This window comes from Oryzias melastigma, linkage group LG15 (genome assembly GCF_002922805.2).
Source record: "Oryzias melastigma strain HK-1 linkage group LG15, ASM292280v2, whole genome shotgun sequence".
In the NCBI taxonomy this organism is placed as follows: domain Eukaryota; kingdom Metazoa; phylum Chordata; class Actinopteri; order Beloniformes; family Adrianichthyidae; genus Oryzias; species Oryzias melastigma.
The window spans coordinates 21,417,239-21,427,269 of record NC_050526.1 but is presented as its reverse complement, the minus strand read 5'-3'; the positions used below and the strand labels follow the sequence as shown (position 1 = coordinate 21,427,269).

The 10,031-nt window shown below is 38.7% G+C and overlaps 1 protein-coding gene across 4 annotated transcripts in view; it reads right to left on the bottom strand.

Moving 5' to 3' along the window:
- LOC112161492 (apoptosis-stimulating of p53 protein 2) overlaps nucleotides 1–10,031 on the bottom strand; it is a 22,828-nt gene that overhangs the window by 4,999 nt on the left and 7,798 nt on the right. Inside the window, exons 3-14 of one of the 4 annotated variants that reach the window (XM_024296642.2) lie at nucleotides 9,013–9,160; nucleotides 8,105–8,218; nucleotides 6,870–6,940; nucleotides 6,407–6,508; nucleotides 5,451–5,625; nucleotides 5,151–5,332; nucleotides 4,895–5,059; nucleotides 3,591–3,638; nucleotides 2,834–3,020; nucleotides 1,515–1,637; nucleotides 1,304–1,425; nucleotides 823–1,216 (exon numbers count right to left, since the gene is read on the bottom strand). In XM_024296642.2, coding sequence (XP_024152410.1) covers nucleotides 823–1,216; nucleotides 1,304–1,425; nucleotides 1,515–1,637; nucleotides 2,834–3,020; nucleotides 3,591–3,638; nucleotides 4,895–5,059; nucleotides 5,151–5,332; nucleotides 5,451–5,625; nucleotides 6,407–6,508; nucleotides 6,870–6,940; nucleotides 8,105–8,218; nucleotides 9,013–9,160 — 1,831 coding nt within the window. The remainder of the gene's footprint in view (nucleotides 1–822; nucleotides 1,217–1,303; nucleotides 1,426–1,514; nucleotides 1,638–2,833; nucleotides 3,021–3,590; nucleotides 3,639–4,894; nucleotides 5,060–5,150; nucleotides 5,333–5,450; nucleotides 5,626–6,406; nucleotides 6,509–6,869; nucleotides 6,941–8,104; nucleotides 8,219–9,012; nucleotides 9,161–10,031) is intronic. The other 3 variants (XM_024296643.2, XM_024296645.2, XM_024296646.2) reach the window with 3 other exon arrangements.

The following is a 10,031-nucleotide window of genomic DNA, read 5'->3' as shown; positions in this document are numbered from 1 at the left end:
CCCCCCCCCCCCCCCCATTTCCTTTCATAGCTTTAGGCTAATTACTGTAAAAGCTGATTTTTGGTCACACATCTCAAAGTAGTCAGTTTGGATCTTAAGCATATTTATTGCACAGATTTTGACTCTGATTCTGTCAGAGTTCCTTCATTTCGTACAACATAGTGCATTTGCCTTTTTGTAGTGCTGTTAAATCTACAGTTCCAAAATCGAGTGCCCTAAAAATTTCCCAGAAGTCTCTGTGGAAAAACTAGTGTGCATCAATGCTCACTAGTTTGGTGAATATAGACCACAACGCATTGTGTTTGAACGGTTTTGGTAGGGAAAAAAAAAAAAAATACAAAAAAAAAGATATTTTAACCCCCAGTTTGATCATCAGAATACAATGGATTGGTAAAAAAGCTTTATAAAATACCCACTTTTAAAAGGTGTTTACTTTTTGAAATCGGTGACTTCATATTTACCGTTTAAAAAAAATAAATAGTGAGCTGGTGTCCGAATTGCTTTGAAAATCCAGAGCAGTAGATAGTTATGCATCATGTAGTTTTTGTAGTAGGAAAGTAAAGAGGGAATTCAAGCATATATTTCAATATGCATGTGTTAAAATAACTATAAACAGACATTAAAAATTTCAAAATAAACTAATCAGCAAGTTTTGTTGTTTTTAAATAAATTAAAGCCTAAGTTGCAAACTGCTCCCAGATTCTTCTTTGACCTATTACATAGATATGTCACGTCTAACCATTATTTGGCTTTATTTTAAGTGCTTCAAAATTATTTCCACTACAAACACGGTTCATGCAATATATGAAAACTTCTCCTTACTGCTGATAAATCCAGCGTTGCGATTTTGAGGCCTTCCCAGAGAACTCTGGGAGCCAGCCGGGAAGGGCTTTCCTGAGCCAGTCTGCTTGGTGTACATGGAATAGATGGAGCTGGCTGCTACGATCTGCGGCTTAGTGAGGCTGGAAGACGGAGGCTCTGGGGTGAAAGGTCGAACAGCAGCTGCAGGTGGGATGTCCTGCTTGGGGGGTAAAGGAAGAGTCTGGCTCTGTGAAGGAGGTAGAGTGCTGCGGGCAGATTGAGGCTGCTGGATTTGGGGTTTGGCTTTAGGGAAGGTTCCTGTGTTGAGTCCTGGTTTGCCGTACGGCACAGCAACAGGGCCTTTTGGTTTGTTGGGAACAGGCGGAGGGACTTTAACCGGAGCTTTAGGGGCAGACTAGAGAAAAAGAGGAAAAAGTCAAATCAGAAAAACATGTCTGGGTAGATCCTTCATTCTAAGATTGATTTGATTTTGTTTTCTCACCTGAGCATCTCTGACCAAATCATCACAGCTGGGGTTTTTGCGGAGGGTGGGTGCAGGCGCCTCCGTTGGTTCAAACATGGAGAATGGACGCACCTTCCTGTCCCTCTTTACATCCAATTCATCTAATAAAATATGTGGATTAAAATCTGTCATTTATTCAATTGAATTAACAAGTTTAAAGCAAAAACAACAGAATTAAGTCTTATTTTACCTTGATCTGTGTTTGGTTTGGAGGTGGAGGTCATTCTTGGGAGTGTTGAAGCCGATCCATAACCATTGGTGTTGGAATCTGGACCTGAGGATCTCCAGTCGGCCAGTTTATTGGACTGAGAGCCTGAGGATCGAACAGGGAAGATGAAGTGAATAAGGAAGATGAAGCAAAAGCAAAAAGAAGATGAATCAAAGCAATACCACACAAAGACAAGATAGACTTAATCTAGTATAAAACAAAACTTTGAGACTAAAGATCAACCAATGTTGATCAACAAGTTATTTTAATAAAAGAAAATGAGAAAGTCTTAAAAAAAATTGCAATTGGCAACATTAAATTCCAATCACAAGTCAAGTAATATTTTTATTATCAAGCTTTAAGGCTCCAAGAATTTCTCCTCATAAAAATAGTAATTCATATTGACAGCAATGCCTTTAAGATTTGATTTTTGGGGTCATAATCCAAAAAGGATCTTGAAAGAAGAGAAAGTAATTCGTTTATTTTTTGTCTTTTTTCTGACACATTTAGAGAGCAGTAAGAAGAAGGAGCAACTTTGACAAGCACTGCACATCACAAAAACACCCAACCGTCTGACTCCAGCTGACCAGAATGTCATTCTCAAACCAGAAACTGTTCGTCGGATACCTCTTCTTTTGGCCCGCAGCTCTTTCAAAGGTTCGAGCAAGAACCTGGCTTCTAAGGAAGAAGCATCGGAACACAAGACAAGAGCAGCTTTAAAGCTCCAGATCTCCCTTTGCTTTAAACCAAATGTTGGCTTAGCTCAGGCTCCAGCCCCTGTGGGGGGCGGCTATGGAGAGCCTGCCTGATGGTATGCATACACTCAAGACGTCATCAATTCTACTCACTGTCAATTCCCCCTTTCAACATGCAAAATTACTAGATCACAAACAACATACAAAAGACGATTTTCTTTTTGAACTCCACCATACTAAGTCCAAAGTTTAAAATACTGGAAAACAACTCAACTCTTGTCATTCTGTAACTTTGGGGTGATTTTAAGTTAATGCATTCAAGAATTAAAGTTTTATACCAATTAAAAACCACACTTTACAATGCAACACAGAAACAACAGTGAGTCAATCATGGTTTCACACACTCCAAACGTCATAAGACAGATTAAGCACACCATCCAGGAAGTAACGGAATACCTTCTAAGCTCAGAGTGACGTCACAATCAGCAGGTGAGCCACACTCTTTAGCCGAGACCAAAACAATAATAAAAAAAAAAACACAAGCGGTAAATGCCTAACAGTCGTTGAAGACTGAGGATTCAGATGAAGAGCTGGCTGGTTTCTCACCTGCCCCTGCCTTGCTCTGCGGGTCCTGGGTGGGTAAGGTGGAGGTGCCGTCCGGGTAGGCTGGTTTTATAGGCTGATCGTGTCGAGCTGGACCTCGGGGCATGGTGGATGACTGAATGTAGGGGCCGACCGCTGCCACACGGGAGGCACCAGGCTGCTGTCCAGCTTGGCTTTCAGACGGCAGCTGCTAAATGTAACAGGAAAGGAGAAGAAAACGTGTGTTCAAATACTTACATTTACAATAGATTGAGTAAGACATGAATAAGAATAAAAAAAACGACTTGACAATACAGACAGCTGACAGCAGTAACCATTTTATTGTTTTATTTTTACCATCCAACATGCAAATTATCCTGAAAAATGAACAAGGCACTTTATGGTTCTGACCAGCAGGTAGTTCTACTAGTGTGAGGATTTGTAAGTCTACAATCATGGAGGTAAAAATACAGATTTACAAAGGTGGATGAAGCCAAGTAGAAAATGAGGAATCCAATAGCTTTTTGACGTGTCATAAACAAACTATTACCAATTATCATTACGGAATTACAAAGTTTAAGATAATAAATCTTTGTGTTCTGAATCCCCTTCACTTTTTTCTCTTTAGATGTAGTTCAATTTGTATGCAATCTACATCTTTTCAAATCAACACAAAAACATGCTTTTCAAATTAAATAAAGTAATATGTAAATCTGTTGATTGAAATTCAACTTAAAATAAACTGATAACCAAAGTACATCTCCAAGACTAATATTATTACCTGAGCTTGAGTGTCTTTTGAAGCCCTCTCTTTACCAGGATAGCCATTCTTGGGAAAACAAAAGCACAAACATGCAAAAGTGTTCAAAATCCCAAATAAGTCCCTTTCAAATTTAGAGTTAGGTTGATCTCCAATGACCCGTTTGGCAAACGCTAGAATACTTTCCCTTCAGTCAATATGGCGGTGTGTTGGTAGGATCGTGGCAGAAAGACTTTTGTCGTTGAAGGAGAGAGCGGCTTGAAAGGCGTTTGTGTGAAAAAGCATTTCTCATTATAATTCTAGGCAGAGAGCGGGTAAATCACTATTCAGGTCTTCACTTAATTCACACAACTAAACTCTAAAAGCCTTCTTTTATGTGCTGGTACAACTTGAAGTATATCAAAAACACATTTAAGGACAAGCGATGACTTATGAGGTAGGAGGTCAGACCTTTAGCGGAAATTAAAGATATTATAAAATATGGAATATAATAGACAATAAAAACAAATGTTTGGTGTCAATATGACAAAAGATCGGCAATAGATACATACTCAAGACACATTTTTCTTCTCTTCTAAAACAAAAAATATATAGTGGTGTGCATTAAGTTCTTAGTTTTCTTAATTCATTTATTGATAAATTTGGTTTAACATAATTAACCTCCAACCTTAAAAAGGAAACTTCGTTCCTCAAACTCAATTTAGCAAAATAACTTTATTCATGACCTTTGAGAGGAAAAAAAAGACGACTAAAAACTCAATACACAATTTCAGTAATGAAATTTAGCAGGTTGACGGAGTTTGAGCTAAATGCTATTATTCTAGGGTTTCGCTTAAACATCAAATGCTTTTGAGAAAACAGGTCAGTCAACTTTCCAGAGCAGCAGGAAAGATAAGATCTCCACTGCAAACATTCCACGCTGCCTGTAATGACAGGCTCTGCTGATGTCACTCTGCTCTGCTCAGCTTGTTGCTGCAAAGACGGAATGGAAAACTCAGCAAAGAAGAGCAAACGGAGCAGTCACATGTGGAGGTGAGTGATCCATGCACCGAAAATATATTTCGTAAAGATGTGTGGTTCTGCATCGAAGCTACTGAGAAGACCTATAGACTCATGTGCACCTCTATAGAACTGCAGCAACATGGACAGCATAAGCTGCAAGAGAAACAGGTGAATGTTCCATGTAGAAGCATAAAACTAGTGGTTCTGAATGCTAAAAAACATGACTTCTATTACTAAAAGCTGACTACAAACCACTTTACTGTATGCAAGAGTTCTGATCCAAGTTCTTATCAGGAGTGTTGCAGCGGTGGGAGAATACTTACAGGTAAGTTCTCCTTTTGTTGAAGGGCTGCCTTCTTCTTCCACAGCCGATCTCGGAGCTCGCTGATGCGTTTGTCCATCGCAGCCACCTCAAGGTTGCGCTTATTCAGGTTCTCCCTCTGCTGCTGCAGCTTAGAGTTCTGATCTTGATTGAGTCTGTTTCTCAGCTGATCAAACACAAAGACAATGTGGTGTTAAATTTGAGAAGTATAGTCGGTTGATATCGAGTTTGCTTTGCTTTTTTAAGTTAAGCCCAACCTGAAGCTCCTTGTAGAGGCGATCTAGCTCAACCATTGAGCTTTGGTTGCCATGGAAATTCTCAGTTTTGCCATTTTTTAGTAACTCCAGCTGTCGGCTGAGCTCCTCCACCTTTGATGAGGCCATCACTAGTTCCTTCTGCTTTTGCTGGAACAGGTTATTCATTTGTTCGATTTCTTCCACTGGAAATGTGTCGATGAAGGAGGCAGGTCAAGAGAGAGAATAATTAGACTGAAGAATTACTGTTAATCAACCAAATGAAAAATGAGGCACTCAAATTTACAAAGTGAATGAGATTACCTAGCTTCCCGTTGCTGAGGCGCTTCTGCTCCACCTGGCCTTTGAGGGCCCTGACCTTCTTGAGCCTGGCCTCCTGATTCTCAATGTTCTCTCGGAGGCGCTGGAGCTTCTCCTGCTCAGAGGCCTGCTGCTGCTGACGCTGCTCCTGCTGCTTCAGGTAACGCAGTCGCTGCTCCTGTAGGAATGAACACAGTGGTGGTTACTACAAAAAAATGCATCAATTAAAAAGAAAAAAATGGCAAGCAAAAGTCTGCTTCAGTTCACTAGTTTCCTAGTTAATCAAGCAGGGACAGGTTTTACAGAAATCTGAAGTGAAGTTTAGTAAACATTTAGGAATTGATTAGTATTGAACCACAGCAGGGAACACAAAGTGCCCGACTCAAGCTCTCCAAAACTGGTTTCAAGGGAAAAACAAGTCAACTAGTTCCTGTGTGTTTACTCAACTCCTGTGCAAAGTGGACATGCCTGCTTGGAAGTCGCATTCCTTGACTTGTAACACTGTCCTCAGGCACACACATGGAGGTATGACGAGAAGAGAATGAATGGTACAAATGGGAAATAAATGTCTTTATAGAACCTTTTTAAACCCCCAAACACTACCGGTTTAAATGATTAATATTGTTTTTCCATTCTCCATCTCTCTACTGTTTTATTTCTCACTCTATAGCTTCAAAGTCATGCACCAGTCCAGCTCCACAAAACAATCTGAACCAGATCCACACAATGAGAACCAAAAGCTAAAGGTCATCTCAGGCTTCTCAGATTCCAACAACTTGTACAACAAACAATTCAGCAAATCTGTCCATCACAGCCTCTGTGTCAATTATATCTCTGTACTGTTTTAGCTTTCATTTCTCTGAAAAAGCTTTTTATTCCCTCCTATTCGCTCTTGTCATCTCCCCTCCATCTCTGCACTTGACCCCCTCTTTCTTTTCATCTTGTAAATCTTTATGCACCTTTGAAGCGAGGAGCTGTTGTTGAGCCTCTATTTGTTGTTGCTGCCTGGCAGCCATTTCTTGTAGTTCTGTCAGAGTCATGTCCATTCGAGGCGTTGCTACCTGGACAGGAAAAAGAAGAATAAAACATTAAAATAAAACAAGTTTCTGTATTTAATAAAGGTCAAGATTATTCTTTTAGGAGGATTTTAAAAGTCAAAATACTCAATTCTTATGCAGATGACAAAAAAATGTGTTTTTCATCTTCAACTTATAAAACATTTGTTTTCTTGCCATTTTCGCTGTAGAATTCTGACACACACATATGGTGTGCATCAATGAACTAACTGTAAGCATATGGTTCAAGATTTCTAGTTGAGAAAATTGTCTCAACATTGATGCATTATTGCACCAAATCTGAAGTAGTTACATTTTTTTTTTTTAAGTCAGATTTTTAACAAAAGAAAACAAGTCAAGGACTCACTCCATTCTCCATTCTTCGTTCTGGAGGAGGCCTCACCCCATTTCTCCTTGAATCTGAGCCTCTTGCCCCCCCTGAGGAATACACACAATAAAAGACTTCAGAATTAGAAACAGGGTTCAAACCCACAACAAGTAACTCTTCTAATGCAATCAAAACTAAAGAACAGTTCGCTGAATAAAGCACCGCCTTCACAGACCACTGGAAAGAAATGACTGGAATGTTTGCTTTGATTTTGGACCCGCAGAGTCTCAAACAAACAAGAAAAACAATCTTTAGTCACACAGGCTTCTCATGGGTCGTTGTAGGAACTGCTTTGCATTAGTCAAAAAAATTATGAAAAGGGGAATTCTGATGGCTATCACTTTTTAATCTTAAAATAGTGAGATGTGCCAGTTCAAAACTGTTTATATACGAGACAGAACAGAGAATTCTCTCTTTTTTTTTATAAAACAGTGTTATGTTTGTTTTAAAGAAAACTACACTAAATAAAATACATGCTGAACCTAGAAGCTGGAATTAGTACTACATACAAAACTACATACTTTCAGTCAAGAATAAAAACAATAGATGAGGATTATTGACTTCAGGGTTGTGTCTTCTTTGACCACAAAACCAACCCAAAATTCAGTCTCAATAAAAAAGAAACCAAAAAAAAAGTTTTTCTTTTTAAAATAAATTTTTATAAAAAAAAATACAGCACAAAAAAAGACCCCACATCGCAATTCTGGACACATGATGAGCCAAGTATAGCCCAAATAGAAAACATTCATCTTTAATACTTCGGCTAAACTCAGGCTTTGAGGGGCAGACGAGCTTAGTTATGAAACTCGGAGCTAAGACAGTCGTTTCTTTAAAACACTATAATTTTCTGTTACTAAAAACATGAAAAGTGAAAGACTTAAGGAGAAAGGGTGGGCACACCCTGCTTTTGTCTGCACTAGGACCGTATGACTAAAGAGGGCCGCTCCGAGTAATAAGGGTTTTGCTGATATAAAAACATTTTGAGTCTTATGGGTGTCATTTCCGAATCTTTGTTACACAGACAAAGGAGACAGGTGTGGTTCAAACGCAGTTTTTACACATTTATAGTTGTGAATCCAATGAATTTGTTATAATAGACCGTCTTTTCAGGGCAGACAGACCTCATCCAATCAGAATCATGAGATGAAGGGAAACACTTACGGAACCTGTTAGTTATATTAGGTGTAAAGGGATTTAAATAAAAAAATACATACCCGATTCCCTGCTGGGGGGTCGGTTGTGACGCAGAAAGAACCGGACCTCAGGCCTGTGTTGCCCCCATCTTTGAAGAACATCCAACATCCTTTCATTTTCACCTACAGGTCTCTCTGCAGATGGAATATTAAGGATACAAATCAGAGAATGAAACAACAATAAACTCTACTGTGAAGCTTTAAACAAATAGTGTTCAAGGAAGGTCAGATGTGCATGTGACCCATTAGTCATGTACTGTTTAACACATCTCGTCTGGCCAACACTGAAGGTCCTTTTTAAACCCAGACAAAACCATTTTTAATGTGGTGAATTATACTAGTCATGACTTGCTCAATTTATTTTCCATTTTTGAAATACTTTTTTCAGCAAGTCAATTTTACAACACAAAAAGCCTTAATTACGTTTTAGAAAAGACGCAGAGAACAGTAGAGAGAAACCGTTTTGAGTCTTGCTAAAGAAAAAGATCAATTACTATGACTTGATGACTACAGCTGATACAGAATATCACATAAGTATGCTGCATTTTCTTCGACAAGAGAAGTACTCGAACACGAAAATTGCCACTCTAAAAACTCTTGTAGTGGCATCGCCATGGGAACAGCTTGAACGTCTGGCTCCTTGAGTTCTGATTTTGAATGTCTATTAACTCAAGATTGGGGAAGAATAGATAGAAAAAACACTGAAAGCCCCCTTCTTACAGAAAAATCAGACATGTAGGTGTATCAGTAATCACCGGGGTTATGGGCTTTAATTCATTTGAATTGGAGATTTTTCCACTCTCGCAGAAACCAATTATCTCTTAACAGCCCTCAAGAAAATACAAGTTATAGGCAGTTCAAAAGCTGATATAATCAAACAAAAAAAACCTTGTGTTATTTGTGGAGATATGAATGAAAAAGTAACTCACCGGAGCCGCGCCACATCTCAGACAGGTGGCAGTCCGTCTCCCCCGGCTCTTTGCACAGATCCACCACATCCCGGCACAGTGTGTCCGGCGTAACAGGAACCTCAGTAAAATGCTGGTCATTGTTACTGAGGTATACAGTCAAGAACATCTGCACAAGAAAAGACAAACAAGGAATTAAACACAAAATAGAAAATCTTTTTCGCTGATAAGTTGTAGTGGGAGGCTGAACCGTTTGTTGTTCAATGTGAATTCATAAAATATGACCTTTCATGATGGCAGCAGTTTCCCAGTAATTTTTCTAAAAATCAGATTCCTAGAATTCCTCTTTAACCCACAACTGTGACAAACAACAGTCCACACAGTCATCCTTCTGCATCAGCACACAGAAGCAAACTGGATTTCTGAGTGACAGATTGTAAAACGGTCAGTGACAATCTAAAAAAAAAAAGGAAAAAAGAAGAAGAACCTAAGTGAAATGCCAAGAAGATTTAAGAAAAAACACGTCGGCCACTGCAAAGATGAAACAGCTAGCAAATCCAGATGGATTGAAAATATGTTAATAATCAAAGATGAGAGCAAAGCAAAGCCCCACTCGTTAAAAAATTAGGCTAACCAGGGGGGACAATTACAAAAACAACCATCAGCATTTTCCTTGGTGTCGCTTTTGTATTCACATTTTTTCCTTAAAAAGTACTTTATCTGACACTTAAATTGGCATAAATCGTTGGTGTAACTCATGGAATTTTGACTGTTAGTTTTTGTCAACATAAAAAGAAAAAGACTGTATACATGTCAAATGTTACTTTTATGATTATCTCACCTTAGGATGTGATGAGATGTTATGTAATGTTTTAGGATTTAATTATGTGTGTAGGGTCAAAATATACGGGTAGGTGACATAACCTGTTGACACCCAAAACACTGTTCACTTTAAGAATTTTCAAATTAAAATCTCTCCATTTAATACAAGGTTATCAAAAAATCTGTTTTTGTGTTAGTTTGCTTTTTTTTGCATTTTA